Raw genomic sequence first — 15512 nt, 5'->3', positions numbered from 1 at the left:
AAAGACAACACAATCCTGTGTAACCTTTTCACAAAACAAAGAATGGATAAGCAATTGCATCTATAACTACTTGGCAATGATAAAGGCCCCTGAACAAGAACTGTACTCACTACATGGAATACCTTTAAGCATATTGCCATAATAGGCATCAGAAGACAACTCTCAGGGTCAAATCACTGGATTGTCACCAAACATCATTGTTCAGATTAAGTTGCAATTGAGGTCATGAAGTTTTATTCTGAATGTGGAAACTGAATGAAGAAAGATGTCCCATTATGCAGACCTTGGTTTTGCAAAAAAAAGGATCCTGAGGAAGAATCAGAAGCAAGAAACACTGTTCGTAAAACACAGTTCTGCAAAAAAGAAAATATATACAAAAATATTTGTAAAAAATTAGTATTATAAAAAGACACAGTAAAGAAAAAAATACCATATTCTGTATATACTTTATAGGGGTAATTTTCTGACTTCATAATGCTAGTGATCATGCCCACTGTAACGGCGCAGAAATTCGCTGCTGCACATAATATTCTCTCCATAATGGTTGGAAAATTGGGTGTAGCATTTCTGGCTCCACTGCCGAGCAAAGCTCATTGCTGGCAGCACAAAGTCAGAAAAGGTCCCTTTATAAGCTTTATTCTAATTGTGGTCAGTAACTGCTGAGGTATCTAGCTACTTTAGATTTTATTTAAATTAAAATAACATGGATCTTTATCATGATCTCAAATTGAATTGTCATAAAAACACAACTGATTCACTTATGTCCTTTAGGGGAGGGAACCTGCCATCCTTATGAAGTCTGACTTACGGGACTCTGGTCCCACACCAACGTGGTTGACTCATAATTGCCCTCGGAAGCCTAGCAAGCCACTCAGTTGCATTGAACCGCTAGCGGTTCAAGAAGATGGCCCATCACCACCTTCTCAAGCCAATAAATGCTGGTCTGGCCAGCGATGCCCACATCCAGAGAATGAATAAATGAAAAAGAATCATAATCTCTTAAAAAGTTTCCCAGTGGAATTCACTAGATTTGTATCATTATCCGTGGAGCAGAATGTAATTCGAAGAATAAAGGCTAATTGTTTTTGGAAAGTATTCTGGCTGACATTTTCTGCCTTTTCACTTCCTTGCCTGTAAATTTTCACCCACTCATTTTAATAGCTGAAATATTGCAGGCTGAGGAGTACAGAACCAGAAAATCAAGTTGTCTTGTCAAATCTTAATCCTATAGAATTTACCACAAGACCAAGGACAAGATTTTAAAAATTTCAAGGCAGTTAATGAATTTGTTTTAAATACATAAGCGAGAAGGAAATAGAGGCATACGGCGAAAAGGTGGGAAGACGTAATTAGAGTGGGCGGAGGATTGTGTGGAGTATAAACACTGGCATAGACCAGTTGGACCAAATGGTCTGTTCCTGTACTGTAGATTCTATGTACGTAATTCTATGTACGACAACAATTTATTTAAACCAGCACCAGCAAAAATTACTAATTTAGTAACCATCCCTGACCTATTTAACTTTGCTCACATACAGTTTTGAGGGTCAATCAGGGCAGAGATACAATCTTCCCCACCATAATTGTGGACATCAGATACTAATTCCACATCCCCTCATTCACAAAATCCTGGCTCTGCTACTGTACACTTTGAAACATTTCAACATTGTAACAAATGAATACAATTTTTGTATGTTAAAATTAGTTTATTTTACTATTTCTTACCTGAAGGAAGAATATCCCTTTTACAGCTCCACAGACAGATTTTTTAAAACACCAAAACCTTTAACAGAATCAGAGACGTCACCAGAAAAAATGATTTGTTCTGTTCAGATCAGCTTTTCTTTCCTAATAACTGCTGTAGTACCAGGTGACCTTTCCACATTTTATTTAAAATAATACAGTTTTTCAACAGACTAGAATCAGGAAAGGGTAGTTAAGAATCAAAAAAAATGTTTAACCTTCCTGGGAAGAATTGAAATGCTCCTTAGAGTGGACTACAAAACTGACACCAATGATCAGTGGTTCAGTGGCACAAGCTATCATACTAACTGCAATTAAAAGAAGCTTCAACAAAATACATTTAGCATTTAGTTATCTTGACACCTATTGGTTTACTACTTTAAGTAATTCCTTCATAACATACTGTCCTATGGAGTAGTGAAGTACAGGTTTACACCACATGGCCTCCCAATCTCAGCTCAGCGACAGGAAATTAAGGAAAATAGGAGTATGAGTCAACCTGGACCCCATACACGTCTTCCAGCAGTCAACTCACAAGCAGCATTGGCAGAGTCCTGCTTTCTCAGAGGGTGCTGAGGGTGTGGAAGGTTTCTAATGGAGGAGAAAAAAAATACAAAAGGGAAGGATTTTTTTTATTGAAAAGTCAGACAGAAACTAAGACGTTCTAGTTAACAATGGAAAATAATTACAGTAGCTTTGGGAAAAATGTCATTTTCAGAGCTGTAGGATTACAATTTAAAGTTCTGTTTCTTCTGTGGCTAAGAAAGCTTAGACACTGTGTAGCGTATTTTAAACTTACTCTCATACCACACAGCACTCTTTTTGAAGACTAGATGGCGTGTATATTTTATTATTCTGAAAGTACTATATTGAACTACTGATTGGAAGAAAGTCAGGAAAAAGGATTCTGTTCATTAACTGTGTGAGGTCTGTTGCAGCATCTCTGCTAAATCTCGATCACTGTAAGGTTCAAGTGTTTTAGTTTATGCAGCTAGTAGAGAAATGTTTAAGTTCTTAGTAGTATACAAATTATAATTTGTATTACTCAGTGTGACTATTTAATAGATCATTTATAATGATTCATGTATGATTTTTTCCATGGAATGGTTATTCAGTTCTGAAAAGGTACATAGAGATAGATGCTGACTGAAAATAGAGAAAGAAAACTAAAGTAGAAAATCAATTGAAGTTTTCTTATAACCGATTTTTTAAAAACTTCTAATTCTAAGTAGCTTGGTTATAAATACACACCATTAAATTCCAACTAGGGCACAAAAACCATTCAGAACAAATAAACTACCTGGTTTACCAATATAAGGTTGTCACATAAAATACAATAATACAGTTCACCTGTATGCTGTCCTATCACCTCAAATTTAACACCTCCTCCTTTTCTCCCAATGGTAATGCAATGTTTCAGGATGAAGCAGTGCCCTGCCAAACAACGCAAGTTGTGAGCAACGAAAACAAGGTTACATTGCGCCATTACTGGAGTAAATTGGAGACAATCCTGCCCTCAACCTCACTGAGCACGTCTGGGGTGAATTAAAAAACACAAGGGAGACCTGGTATAGTATAAGGAGGAGTGGAATCATATTACATTGGAAATGTGCAAGAAATCTATGTCCTCCATGACATGCGGAGTGCTGTCAGTCATCAAAGCTGATGGAAATTATACAGTTACTCATGACTGTGTAGTCTCTCGGCATGCTTGCTATAATATCAAGCTACTGTGTAAAACAGAAATGTGTTGCGTTATATGTGTTGGTGGTTTAATACTCTAATGTGGTCAAGACTTTCCGGTAGGCTGTATACAGAATAATAACTAACACGTGCTATTTCACTCAAATACAAAGAGAAATTAAGTGCGTGGTTTCCCTTTATTATACTGTCCTAGTTATTGCAATCAGGTAAGTCACATTTTAGAAGCAAACACCATCCAGTTGCACTGTAATCATTGTTTTTCTTTACATAGTTTCTCATTGTACTGTGAACTGGTCAATTGAATTAAAACATTCTTCTTTGACAAAAAGAAAAAATATTCTGACAATGGCAAGCTAGCACATCACAGTTATCACAACTGGCTAATTCTGCATTTAAAAGCAAGTATTAACAAAATACATCTAGTTATCTTGACACCTATTCGTTTACTACATTAAGCAACAAAGGACAACAGCAACAAAGCTGATGTTTCTAACACACTATAACTCTGATTAGAAGCAAAAGCTGTGAACTCACTAGTTAAAAGCAGGACAGAAAAATACTGAGCATAGAATACTTTTAATCTGTTACATTAATATTCATTTCAAACTGCTTATAATAGCAGTGCCTCTTGGCCAAATCATTAGTTTTACATCTGGGTTTCAAATGACACTTTGATTGGATGTAATGTTCAAAAGTTCTCTCCCACTGTGTCTCTGTCGAGTCTTCTGCAGAGAGTATGTCTCGCAGTGCTGACACCTTACTGTGCGTGCTGACTCATCATGTGGTTCTGGAAAGACAAAAAAAAACCCATAAGGGATAAATAACACGTGTCCATATCACCCAGGGCTCACTGCAGATAAGGTATAAACTTGTACAATTTAGCTTTATGCATAAAGACAAACCAGCAACTATTAACTGCACGAGGTTCCATTTTCATTTGTTTAACAAGTGCAAGATTGAACTCTCAATAATAATTTAGCATAAAGGAACTCCAGTTGGGTCTGATTCACATACCTTTGTTCTGTTTTATGAACATAATATACATTACCGTTAATGTTATATGTGACATAATAATGACCATATATTTGACAGTACTGTAATATGATACAACTGCTGGAGCTTTAGTATTGCTTAAATCCTAAAAACAGCATAAGTGGTGAAATTTGAGATTCAAAATGTATTTTAATGCAAATGATTCATTTGTTTGAATATGTGACAGATATATATTGATACTTTTGATTCAATTGTGCAGTGAATTGATTGTCATGTGGAGATTAAATCTACAGGCTTGAAGTCATTTTTCAAATTATTGTTCTGAATATCCAAATGGAGGAATGACCCTTTTACTGGTGTTATCTTTAATATGATGTTTTTTGTCAATATTCAGCAAATTCTGATTTTCTACCAGAAGAGGGAAGCACAATACCTGTGGTTTTTTTCTGGTCAGCTTTCCTTAGTTTAAATATCTTTTCTAGTTTAAGAGTCAAAATTTTCCCTATGCGTTTCAATTTTGTTAGATTTCTCATTATAAAACCAACTTTGGTTCAAGTATTTACATTTCTAGCTTGTACACAGCTGACAACATGCATTTTAAAAAGAGGTTAACAGTCTCCATTCTCATATTCACAAATGTTAATTTATTCAGGTAAAAACACCGGCTGAACACCTCGGATTTCCACCATTTGCACTTGTAATATATGACCAGTGCTGTAATCTGGTCTCAGGACTCAAATTCATGACATTGGGTGCAGATGATTCCTCCCATTAATATTGCTTCCTTACATTGGGCTGCCGACATAGGCAATTGAATATAAAGTACGAATGTTCAAGGATGCAAGAATGCACAAATAATGATGTCCTAACTGAAAAATAAAAACTGAAGGGACGAATGATTCCACAGCAAACCCACCTAGTTTAAACTGCTGTGTGTCTGAATCAGTATGGGCAGGAGTCCTACTCCTGAGGTGAGTTTACTTAAAAATGTGTTTGACATTCATAATCACGAGACTCATAGTGTCAAATGAAGGTCACGTTTTGGGCTCAATCTAACCTCCAAGTGTCAGTTCTGAAAAGGATATTAAGAGTCTGACCAGTGAATATGTTCAATTTTGCATCCCAGTGTTATTTTACCCTACTCTTGTAAATGGCATTTTAAAAAAATTAGCTTTTGGATTTTTTGTAATTAATTTTACTGCTGGGTAACAATAGTAAATTTTTAAAAATCAAATCATAACCACAATATCATTTTTTAAAGTTATTGTGCAGCATTACTCTCTCGTTAAACAAACTTGCATAAAAGGTGAACAAAAAACGAAGAACAAATTATTGAATACTGACAATATAGAAATATTGTAAACAATTTTACAACACCAAGTTATAGTCCAGCAATTTTATTTTAAATTCACAAGCTTTCGGAGGCTTCCTCCTTCGTCAGGTGAACGATGTGCACCTGACGAAGGAGGAAGCCTCCGAAAGCTTGTGAATTTAAAATAAAATTGCTGGACTATAACTTGGTGTTGTAAAATTGTTTACAATTGTCAACCCCAGTCCATCACCGGCATCTCCACATCAATATAGAAATACATTGTGTTGATCCAATAAAGTGAACATGAGAATGACAACTGTAGAAATACTGGAAATTTGATGAGAAGTGATTAAAGGATTCTCTCAAAGGTCAGAATTATTAACATACGATATATTCTTTTCACATGATAAGGTAAATAAAAATGAGCTGTTTATCTGGATGATGTGAAATGTTTATCTATGCTTGTACATTAAATGCAGATCAGTTGTGGTAAGCTCAGGTACCCACTAGCAAACTTTTATTCCAGATTTAGCATGCAAAAGGCAACTGCTTTACATGGAAATTTAAATCAAAACCAAGTCCATCTTGCATACAAAATCAATGGAATTCTGAACTTCAAGACAGGTGCAAATCCACTTCAGCTCTTGATCTCAGAACCAGACCAATTCAGACATCGCGAGAGCAAATGAGCATTATGGTCTCCACTGACAAACGATATGTGGTATGCTGATTGCTCCTGCCTGGAGTGCCTTATTCAACCTTCTGTGCAGCCTTTTCCCCTTGACTTACCTCACTTGCTATTTCTGTAGAAGTTTCAAATGAAAATAAATGGAATAAAAAGAATACTCGCACTGTTAGAGTTTTGGCATTTTATTCTCCTTTCTTTTTAATTGAACCGTCTGCCGGTACACAAACAGCAGATAAGGAAATGGGGCAAACCTCTACTTTTGAGGGAAATAGTTACAAAAAGCCAAAAGCAATTAACACAGATGCAACCATGTTTGTTCTACTTGTTTCATAGAACAGTAGCAAACAGATCTCAGATTCATGTACAAATTCAAACACATCTGACATCTGTTTTCTATACTATATCAGACGAAATACTGGTTTGAAACCTTTATTTGGTACATACAAGTATAAAAGGTGAAAATATTAGTCATATGGTATTAAAGAGAACAAAGTAGAACTTTCTATATCAACCTAGGCTTAATAGCCACTTTCATTAGCCTACTATAAACACTCAGGTGGTGTGAAACAGATATTGGTGCCCAGTACTTTTACTTCAATCTTTCCTATTCAAACATGCTAATTATAGCAATTAAAATAACTGTCTGTACCAAACAAGAATTCAACATGGTAATAATCCAGCAATTGTACTGGTAACAACATACAAAAAGCAATAGCAGTTGTCATAAACTTTACTTTTCAAAAAAAATGATCTACGGGGATTATTAGATTGCTGCGAGTCCCCATGGCAAACCCACCATCTTGGAAGTGAGCCAGTTTGGGGAACTGCAGCTGTGCACTCCCTCCTCCTGCTGCCTGACCCTATTTTCCTGGTAGTGCATTGTATAGAGACAGATGTGCAAGGCGCATCACTACCACATCTGTCCTAGTACCTGACACTGGGCAAATGCAGTGTCCAGTGGGACCAGCCATCTGAGAAAGCCTATCTTAAAAAAGATAAATGCTATTTTGGACCAAAATTCTCAGGATAGCTCCTTCAAGTGATGACAGGTTACATCACTCTTTGAAAGCCACAATGAAAAGCTATTTAAATGCTCAGAGTTACTGTCAATATAGTGACACTATGCCTTATAATTAATGACAACATTTTCCGATGACAACCAGCAACAGAATATCTTTTGTACATTTTAGCAGCCTTTAAATTCAACTATTAAAAGTCAATTTTTCCTGATGTTGATCTGAGTTGTACATTTAAAAATAAATGAGACATGAATGCTTTTATCATATAGCTGGTGTGAACTCAGAACTGGCATAGCATACTGGGCTACCCACACACTGTGCTAATGGAGTGGCAGGATAAAGACTCATGGCCTGCAATTCTCCACACAAAGAGTTTTCAATTTTGGCTAAGCCACTGGGGAAACACCTCTTTTCTGCACTCTCTCAGTGATAGGAAAGAAAAATCAAAAAGCGAGTTCCTCTCACACAGTTCCTTGTGGCCAGTTGCCGATTTGCACCAGCAGCACCCTGGGAGTAGATAGATTGTCCATTCTTTTTGTTAGGAAAAAATGCACAGCAAAGGAAAGAAAATATTTAAAATGAAAGCAGCATAAGAACCATCTTAATCTTACTGAGGCTTTCTTACTGGTGGAAACCATGTACTTCAATCCAGAATTAGATGAATTTGAAAGAATGAACGATTTTGCATTTTTATATAGCGCCTTTCACAACTTCAGGACATCCCAAAGCAATTTACATCCAATGAAGTACTTTTGAAATATTGTCACTGTTGTAATGTAGGGAAATGCAGCAGCCAATTTGCACTCAAGGTCCCACAAACAGCAATCAAATAAATGACCAGATAATCTGTTTTTTAGTGATGTTGGTTGAGAGATAAATACTGGCCAGGAGAGTGGGTGATCTCCCCATCTCTTCTTCAAATGGGATCTTTTATGTCCACCTGAGAGGGCAGAAAGGGCCTTGGTTTAACGTCTCATTCGAAAAACGGTACCTCTGATAGTGCAGCACTCCAATAGTACTGAAGTGTCAGGCTGGATTATATGCTCAAGTCTCAATTTACCAAATTGAAAGCATTTATTTAAATGAAAAATATATTCTACTGAACAGTATCATAATCCTAAATGTTATAAAGTGAGCTAAGTTAGCGAGCATATCTCTTAGTTATCCATGTTACCACGTTTTATATTTTCGAACTGTTAATTAGGGCAGCCTGGGAGTATATATTTTGTACAGAAATCTCCTTATGCAACCTCTTGGCATTCCTGTCCAGTGATGACATGAATAGAAAGTGGCTTAAGCAAGAGCATTGTCCATTCATGACATCACAGAAGCAGATCTAATGACACCAAACAAGGGTGGGTTTCATACAAAATGTCTGCTCCCAGATTATCTTTAACTAGCAGTTCAACAAGGTAACCAGGGCGACTGAAGGACACCAGGAATTCTACATACATCTCTCCACATAACACTGAGTGATATTAAAAATTCAGTTGAATGTACTACTCCTTTAACATAATATTTTACTGTTTTCTTGGAAATGGTGTAATGTTGGTGCCAGCTGTGTGAAGATGTCCTCGTGCCAGAAATTGGTGTTTTGTCAGTTTCTGCAGTGCAGAGATGGACCTGCGCCACATGCAAATGATATGATAATGTGACCTACTGCACTTTCTACCATTGGTAAAATAAGGGGTTATTCCCCATAATTAATTGTATTTTTTTTTAAAAAGTAACTACAGTAACTCAATATGAGACACTTGTTTTGTTTGGGCAAGAAATTATTTTTTGGAAAACAGTATTTATAAAAAACAATCATTCTACAGTTTAATATTATATTTTATATTCACAGCAATACAACAACGTTGGGTGTACTTTAAGCATATCCAAAGTAGATTTAGAAGAGAGAAATATTAACAGATCTAAGCAACCAACTTCAGTGGTATGGTAATTTTTTTCATTTCATTACTTATTCCCCTCTAATTACTTCAGAATATTTTTCAGTCCTTCCTTTTTTTTCCAGGTCGGCATACTGTGTACGAAATAAGATAAGCTACACAAATTACCATGAAACATTTGTTCTGTTAAGAATATTTCATTGAGAGTTCATTCAGCCCAACATTCCAGTCTTCGCTAATTTCAGCAAAAACAACTTGTATTTACATAGCACTTTTAACGTAGGAAAACGTCCCACAGCTTGTCAAAGGGGTAGGTTTTAAGGAGGTCTTAAAGGATGAGAGAGAGATGGAGAGCACAGCGGTTTAGGGAGGGAATTCCAGAGCTTAGGTCCCTAGGCAGCTGAAGGCAAGGCCACCAATGGTGGAGCAATAAAATTTGGGGATGCGCAAGAGGCCAGAATTTGAAGAGCCCAGAGATCTTGGAGGGTTGTAGGGCTGGAGGAGGTTACAGAGATAGGGAGGAGCGAGGCCATGGAGGGATTTGAAAACAAGGATGAGAATTTTAAAATCGAGGCGTTCCCGGACTGGGAGCTAATCTAGGTCAGCGAACACAGGGCCGATGGTGACGGTGAGAGTGAGGGATGCACAAGAGGCCAGTTGGAGGAACGCAGAGTTCTTGGAGGGTTGTAGGGCTGTAGGGGGTTATAGAGATATGGTTGGTGGGGAGGAGAGTGAGGCCACGAAGGGATTTGAACACACGGATGAAAATTTTAAATTGGAGGCATTACGGGACCAGGAGTCAATGTAGGTCATCGAGCAGAGGGGTGACATGAGTGAGTGGGACTTGCTGCGGTTTTTAATACAGGCAGCAAGTTTCAGATGAGTTGAAGCTAACAGAGTGTGGAGGATGGTAGGCCGGCCAGGAGAGCATTGGAATAGTTGAGTATGGAGGTGGCAAAGACACGAATGAGGGTTTCAGCGGCAGATGGGCTGTGGAAGCGGGCAATGTTATGAAGATGGAAGTACGTGGTCTTTGTGATGGAGAGGATATGAGGTTGGAAGGTCAGCTCATAATCAAATAGGATACCAAGGTTGTGAACAGTCTGGCCCAGCCTGAGACAGTGGCGAGGGAAGGAGGTTTGGTCTTCGCAATGCTCAGCTGGAGGAATTTATGGCTCACCTAAGGCTGGAAGTCAGACAAACAGTCTGACAACACAGAGGCAGTGGAGAGGTTGAGAGAGGTGTTGGAGTGCTAAAGCTGGGTGTCCGAAGCTGACCCCATATGCGCAGATGAGGTTGCCAAGGAGCCGATGAGGAAGAAGGGGCTAAAGAATGGATCCTTAGGGGTGTCTCAAGGTGATGATGTGGGGGTAGGAAGAGAATCCACAACTAGAGATGCTCTGGCTATGATCAGAGAGGTAAGAGTGGAACCAAGCAAGGGAAGTTACTCCAAAGTGGGCAATAGCAGAAAGGATAATGTGCTTGATCGTGTCACAGGCTGCATAGAGACGGAGGAGGACAAAAAAAGATAATTCACCATGCTCTGCCATAGAGAATGTCTAACGTGACTTTGCTTAGGCTTGTTTCAGTGTTGTAGATGGAGTGGAAACTTGATTGCAGGGAGTATTAGATTAAAAGAAGATGCTTACAATGTTGTCAAAAAGAGTGGTAAGCCTGAGGACTGGAAGGGTTTTAAAAATCAGCAAAGGATGACCAAGAAATTGATAGAGGGAAAAAATTGAATATGAGAGTAAACCAGCAAGAAATATAAAAACAGATTGTAAGAGCTTCTACAAGTATGTAAAAAGGAAGAGATTAGCGAAAGTAAACGTGGGTCCTTCGAGGCAGAGACAGGAGAAATTATAATGGGGAATAAGGAAATGGCAGAGACGTTAAACAAATATTTTGTATCTATCTTCACAGGTGAAGACACAAAAAACATACTGGAAATAGTGGGGAACCAAGGGTCTAATGAGAGCAAGGAACATAAAGTAATTAATATTAGTAAAGAAAAAGTACTGGAGAAATTAATGGGACTAAAAGCCGACAAATCCCCTGGACCTGATGGCCTACATCCTACGGTTTTAAAAGAGGTGGCTGGAGAGATAGTGGATGCATTGGTTTTGATTTTCCAGAATTCCCTAGATTCTAGAACAGTCCCCGTGAATTGGAAGGTAGCAAATGTAATCACGTTATTCAAGAAAAGAGGGAAAGAGAAAATAGGGAACTATAGGCCAGTTAGCCTGGCATCAGTAGTAGGGAAAATGCTGGAATCTCTTATTAAGGATGTTGTAACAGGGCACTTAGAAAATCATAATACGATTAGGCAGAGTCAACACGGTTTTATGAGATTAGGAGAGATCAAGTAGAATGGGCCTATACTCTCTGTAGTTTAGAAGAATGAAAGGTGATCTCATTGAAACATATAATATTGTGAAGGGGCTTGACAGGGTCGATGCTGAGAGGTTGTTTCCCCTGGCCGGCATGTCTAGAACTGGGGGCATAGTCCAAGGATAAGGGGTCGGCCATTTAAGACTAAGATGAGGAGGAATTTCTTCACTCAGAGGGTTGTGAATCTTTGGAATTCTCTATCCCAGTGGACTATGGATGCTGAGTCATTGAGTACATTCAAGGTTGAGATAGATTTTTGGACTCTAGGGGAATCAAGGGATATGGAGATCGGGCGAGAAAGTGGAGTTGAGGCCAAAGATCAGCCATGATCTTATTGAATGATGTAGCAGGCTCGAGGGGCCGTATGGCCTACTCCTGTTCCTATTTCTTATGTTCTTATGAAAGGGAAATTGCATTTGACAAATCTATTAGAGTTTTTTGAGGATGTAATGAGCAGGGTAGATAAGGGGGAACCAGTGGATGTAGTATGTTTGGATTTTCAAAAGGCATTCGATAAGGTGCCATAGAAGATGATATTATACAAGATTAGGGCTCGTGGGATTGGAGATAATATATTAGCATGGATTGAAGATTGGCTAATGGACAGAATACAGAGAGTAGGAACAATCAGGTCATTTTCGAGTTGGCTGGTTGTAACTAGTAGGGTGCTGCAAGGATCAGTGCTTGGGCCTCAGCTGTTTACAATATATATCAATGACTTAGATGAGGGGACCGAGTGTAATGTATCCAGAATAAGGAGGTTTTGCTGCAATTATATAAGGTTCTGGTGAGACCACATATGGAGTACTGTGTACAGTTTTGGTCTCCTTACCTAAGGAAGGATATACTTGCCTTAGAGGGGAGGCAACGACGGTTCACTAGATCTGGCAGACGACAACACGTTCAAGCACTTTGGAGTGGAAAAGGAAGTTGGAGATGGAGGGTATTTTTTTTTTTGAGGAGGGGGTGATGGTGGCAATCTTAAAAGGGTGAGGAACATTGCCTGAAAGGAAACTGTTCACATTGTCAACTAGCCAGGATGGGAAGTTGGGTCAGCAGCAGTTTAGCTACTTCAGTGAGATAGTTGGCCTAAGTCTAATAATGTCATTTTCCTCAACCAATTTATTGAGAGACATTTACTGTAAAAAAAAAATGACAAACAGTTGATATAAAAAAAATCACTTTGGGACTTGAGTTTATTCTCCTTTCGCAGGTTGGCAATTTATGTTTTTTTATTCGTTCATGGGATGTGGGCGTCGCTGGCGAGGCCGGCATTTATTGCCCATCCCTAATTGCCCTTGAGAAGGTGGTGGTGAGCCGCCTTCTTCAACCGCTGCAGTCCGTGTGGTGACGGTTCTCCCACAGTGCTGTTAGGAAGGGAGTTCCAGGATTTTGACCCAGCGACGACGAAGGAACGGCGATATATTTCCAAGTCGGGATGGTGTGTGACTTGGAGGGGAACGTGCAGGTGGTGTTGTTCTCATGCACCTGCTGCTCTTGTCCTTCTAGGTGGTCGAGGTCGCAGGTTTGGGAGGTGCTGTCAAAGAAGCCTTGGAGAGTTGCTGCAGTGCATCCTGTGGATGGTACACACTGCAGCCACTGTGCACCGGTGGTGAAGGGAGCGAATGTTTAGGGTGGCGGATGGGGTGCCAATCAAGCGGGCTGCTTTGTCCTGGATGGTGTCGAGCTTCTTGAGTGTTGTTGGAGCTGCACTCATCCAGGCAAGTGGAGAGTATTCCATCACACTCCTGACACGTGCCTTGGAGATGGTGGAAAGGCTTTGGGGAGTCAGGAGGTGAGTCACTCGCCGCAGGTACCCAGCCTCTGACCTGCTCTTGTAGCCACAGTATTTATATGGCTGGTCCAGTTAAGTTTCTGGTCAATGGTGACCCCCAGGATGTTGATGGTGGGGGATTCGGTAATGGTAATGCCGTTGAATAACAAGGGGAGGTGGTTAGACTCTCTCTTGTTGGAGATGGTCATTGCATGGCACTTGTCTGGCGCGAATGTTACTTGCCACTTATCAGCCCAAGCCTGGATGTTGTCCAGGTCTTGCTGCATGCGGGCTCGGACTGCTTCATTATTTGAGGGGTTGCGAATGGAACTGAACACTGTGCAATCATCAGCGAACATTCCCATTTCTGACCTTATGATGGAGGGAAGGTCATTGATGAAGCAGCTGAAGATGGTTGGGCCAAGGACACTGCCCTGAGGAACTCCTGCAGCAATGCCCTGGGGCTGAGATGATTGGCCTCCAACAACCACTACCGCATCTTCCTTTGTGCTAGGTATGACACCAGCCACTGGACAGTATTCCCCCTAATTCCCATTGACTTCAATTTTACCAAGGCTCTTTGATGCCACACTCGGTCAAATGCTGTCTCACCTCTGGAATTCAGCTCTTTTGTTCATGTTTGGACCAAGGCTGTAATAAGGTCTGGAGCCGAGTGGTCCTGGCGGAACCCAAACTGAGCATCGGTGAGCAGGTTATTGGTGAGTAAGTGCCGCTTGATAGCACTGTCGACGACACCTTCCATCACTTTGCTGATGATTGAGAGTAGATTGATGGGGCGGTAATTGGCTGGATTGGATTTGTCCTTTTTTTTGTGGGCAGGACATACCTGGACAATTTTCCACATGGTCAGGTAGATGCCAGTGTTGTAGCTGTACTGGAACAGCTTGGCTATTGGCGTAGCTAGTTCTGGAGCACAAGTCTTCAGCACTACAGCCGGGATGTTGTCCGGGCCCACAGCCTTTGCTGTATCCAGTGCACTCAGCCGTTTCTTGATATCACATGGGGTGAATCGAATTGGCTGAAGACTGGCTTCTGTGATGGTGGGGATATCGGGAGGAGGCCGAGATGGATCATCCACTCGGCACTTCTGGCTGAAGATGGTTGCAAACGCTTCAGCCTTGTCTTTTGCACTCACGTGCTGGACTCCGCCATCATTGAGAATGGTGATGTTTGCAGAACCTCCTCCTCCCGTTAGTTGTTTAATTGTCCACCACCATTCACGACTGGATGTGGCAGGACTGCAGAGCTTTGATCTGATTCATTGGTTGTGGAATCGTTTAACTCTGTCTATAGCATGTTGCTTCCTCTCTTTAGCATGCATGTAGTCCTGAGTTGTAGCTTCACCAGGTTGGCACCTCATTTTTAGGTACGCCTGGTGCTGCTCCTGGCATCCTCTTTTACACTCCTCATTGAACCAGGGTTGATCCCTGGCTTGTTGGTAATGGTAGAGTGAGGAATATGCCAGGCCATGAGGTTACAGATTGTGCTGGAATACAATTCTGCTGGTGCTGATGGCCCACAGCGCCTCATGGATGCCCAGTTTTGAGCTGCTACATCTGTTCTGAATCTATCCCATTTAGCACCATGATAATGCCACACAACACGTAGGATGGTGTCCTCAGTGCGATGATGGGACTTCGTCTCCACGAGGACTGTGCGGTGGTCACTCCTACCAATAGTGTCATGGACAGATGCATTTGTGACAGGTGGATTGGTGAGGACGAGGTCAAGTAAGTTTTTCCCTCGTGTTAGTTCACTCACCACCTGCCACAGGCCCAGTCTGGCAGCTGTGTCCTTCAGGACTCGGCCAGCTCGGTCAGTAGTGGTGCTACCGAGCCACTCTTGGTGATGGACATTGAAGTCCCCCACCCAGAGTACATTCTGTGCCCTTGCTACCCTCAGTGCTTCCTCCAAGTGGTGTTCAACATGGAGGAGGACTGATTCATCAGCTGAGGGAGGGCAGTAGGTGGTAATC

The 15512-nt window shown here is 40.4% G+C and overlaps 1 protein-coding gene across 3 annotated transcripts in view; it reads right to left on the bottom strand.

Annotated features, from left to right (window-relative positions):
* Positions 1-3587: 3587 nt before the first annotated feature.
* The window catches only part of znf423 (zinc finger protein 423), a 266828-nt gene continuing 254903 nt past the window's right edge, over positions 3588-15512 (bottom strand). For all 3 annotated transcript variants that reach the window (XM_067997912.1, XM_067997914.1, XM_067997913.1), the window contains exon 8: positions 3588-4234. In XM_067997912.1, coding sequence (XP_067854013.1) covers positions 4205-4234 — 30 coding nt within the window. In that variant the 3' untranslated portion in view covers positions 3588-4204. The remainder of the gene's footprint in view (positions 4235-15512) is intronic.

This window comes from Heptranchias perlo, chromosome 16 (assembly GCF_035084215.1).
Source record: "Heptranchias perlo isolate sHepPer1 chromosome 16, sHepPer1.hap1, whole genome shotgun sequence".
NCBI lineage: Eukaryota > Metazoa > Chordata > Chondrichthyes > Hexanchiformes > Hexanchidae > Heptranchias > Heptranchias perlo.
The sequence above is the reverse complement of the archived record's forward strand: the minus strand, read 5'-3'. Positions and strand labels throughout refer to the sequence as shown.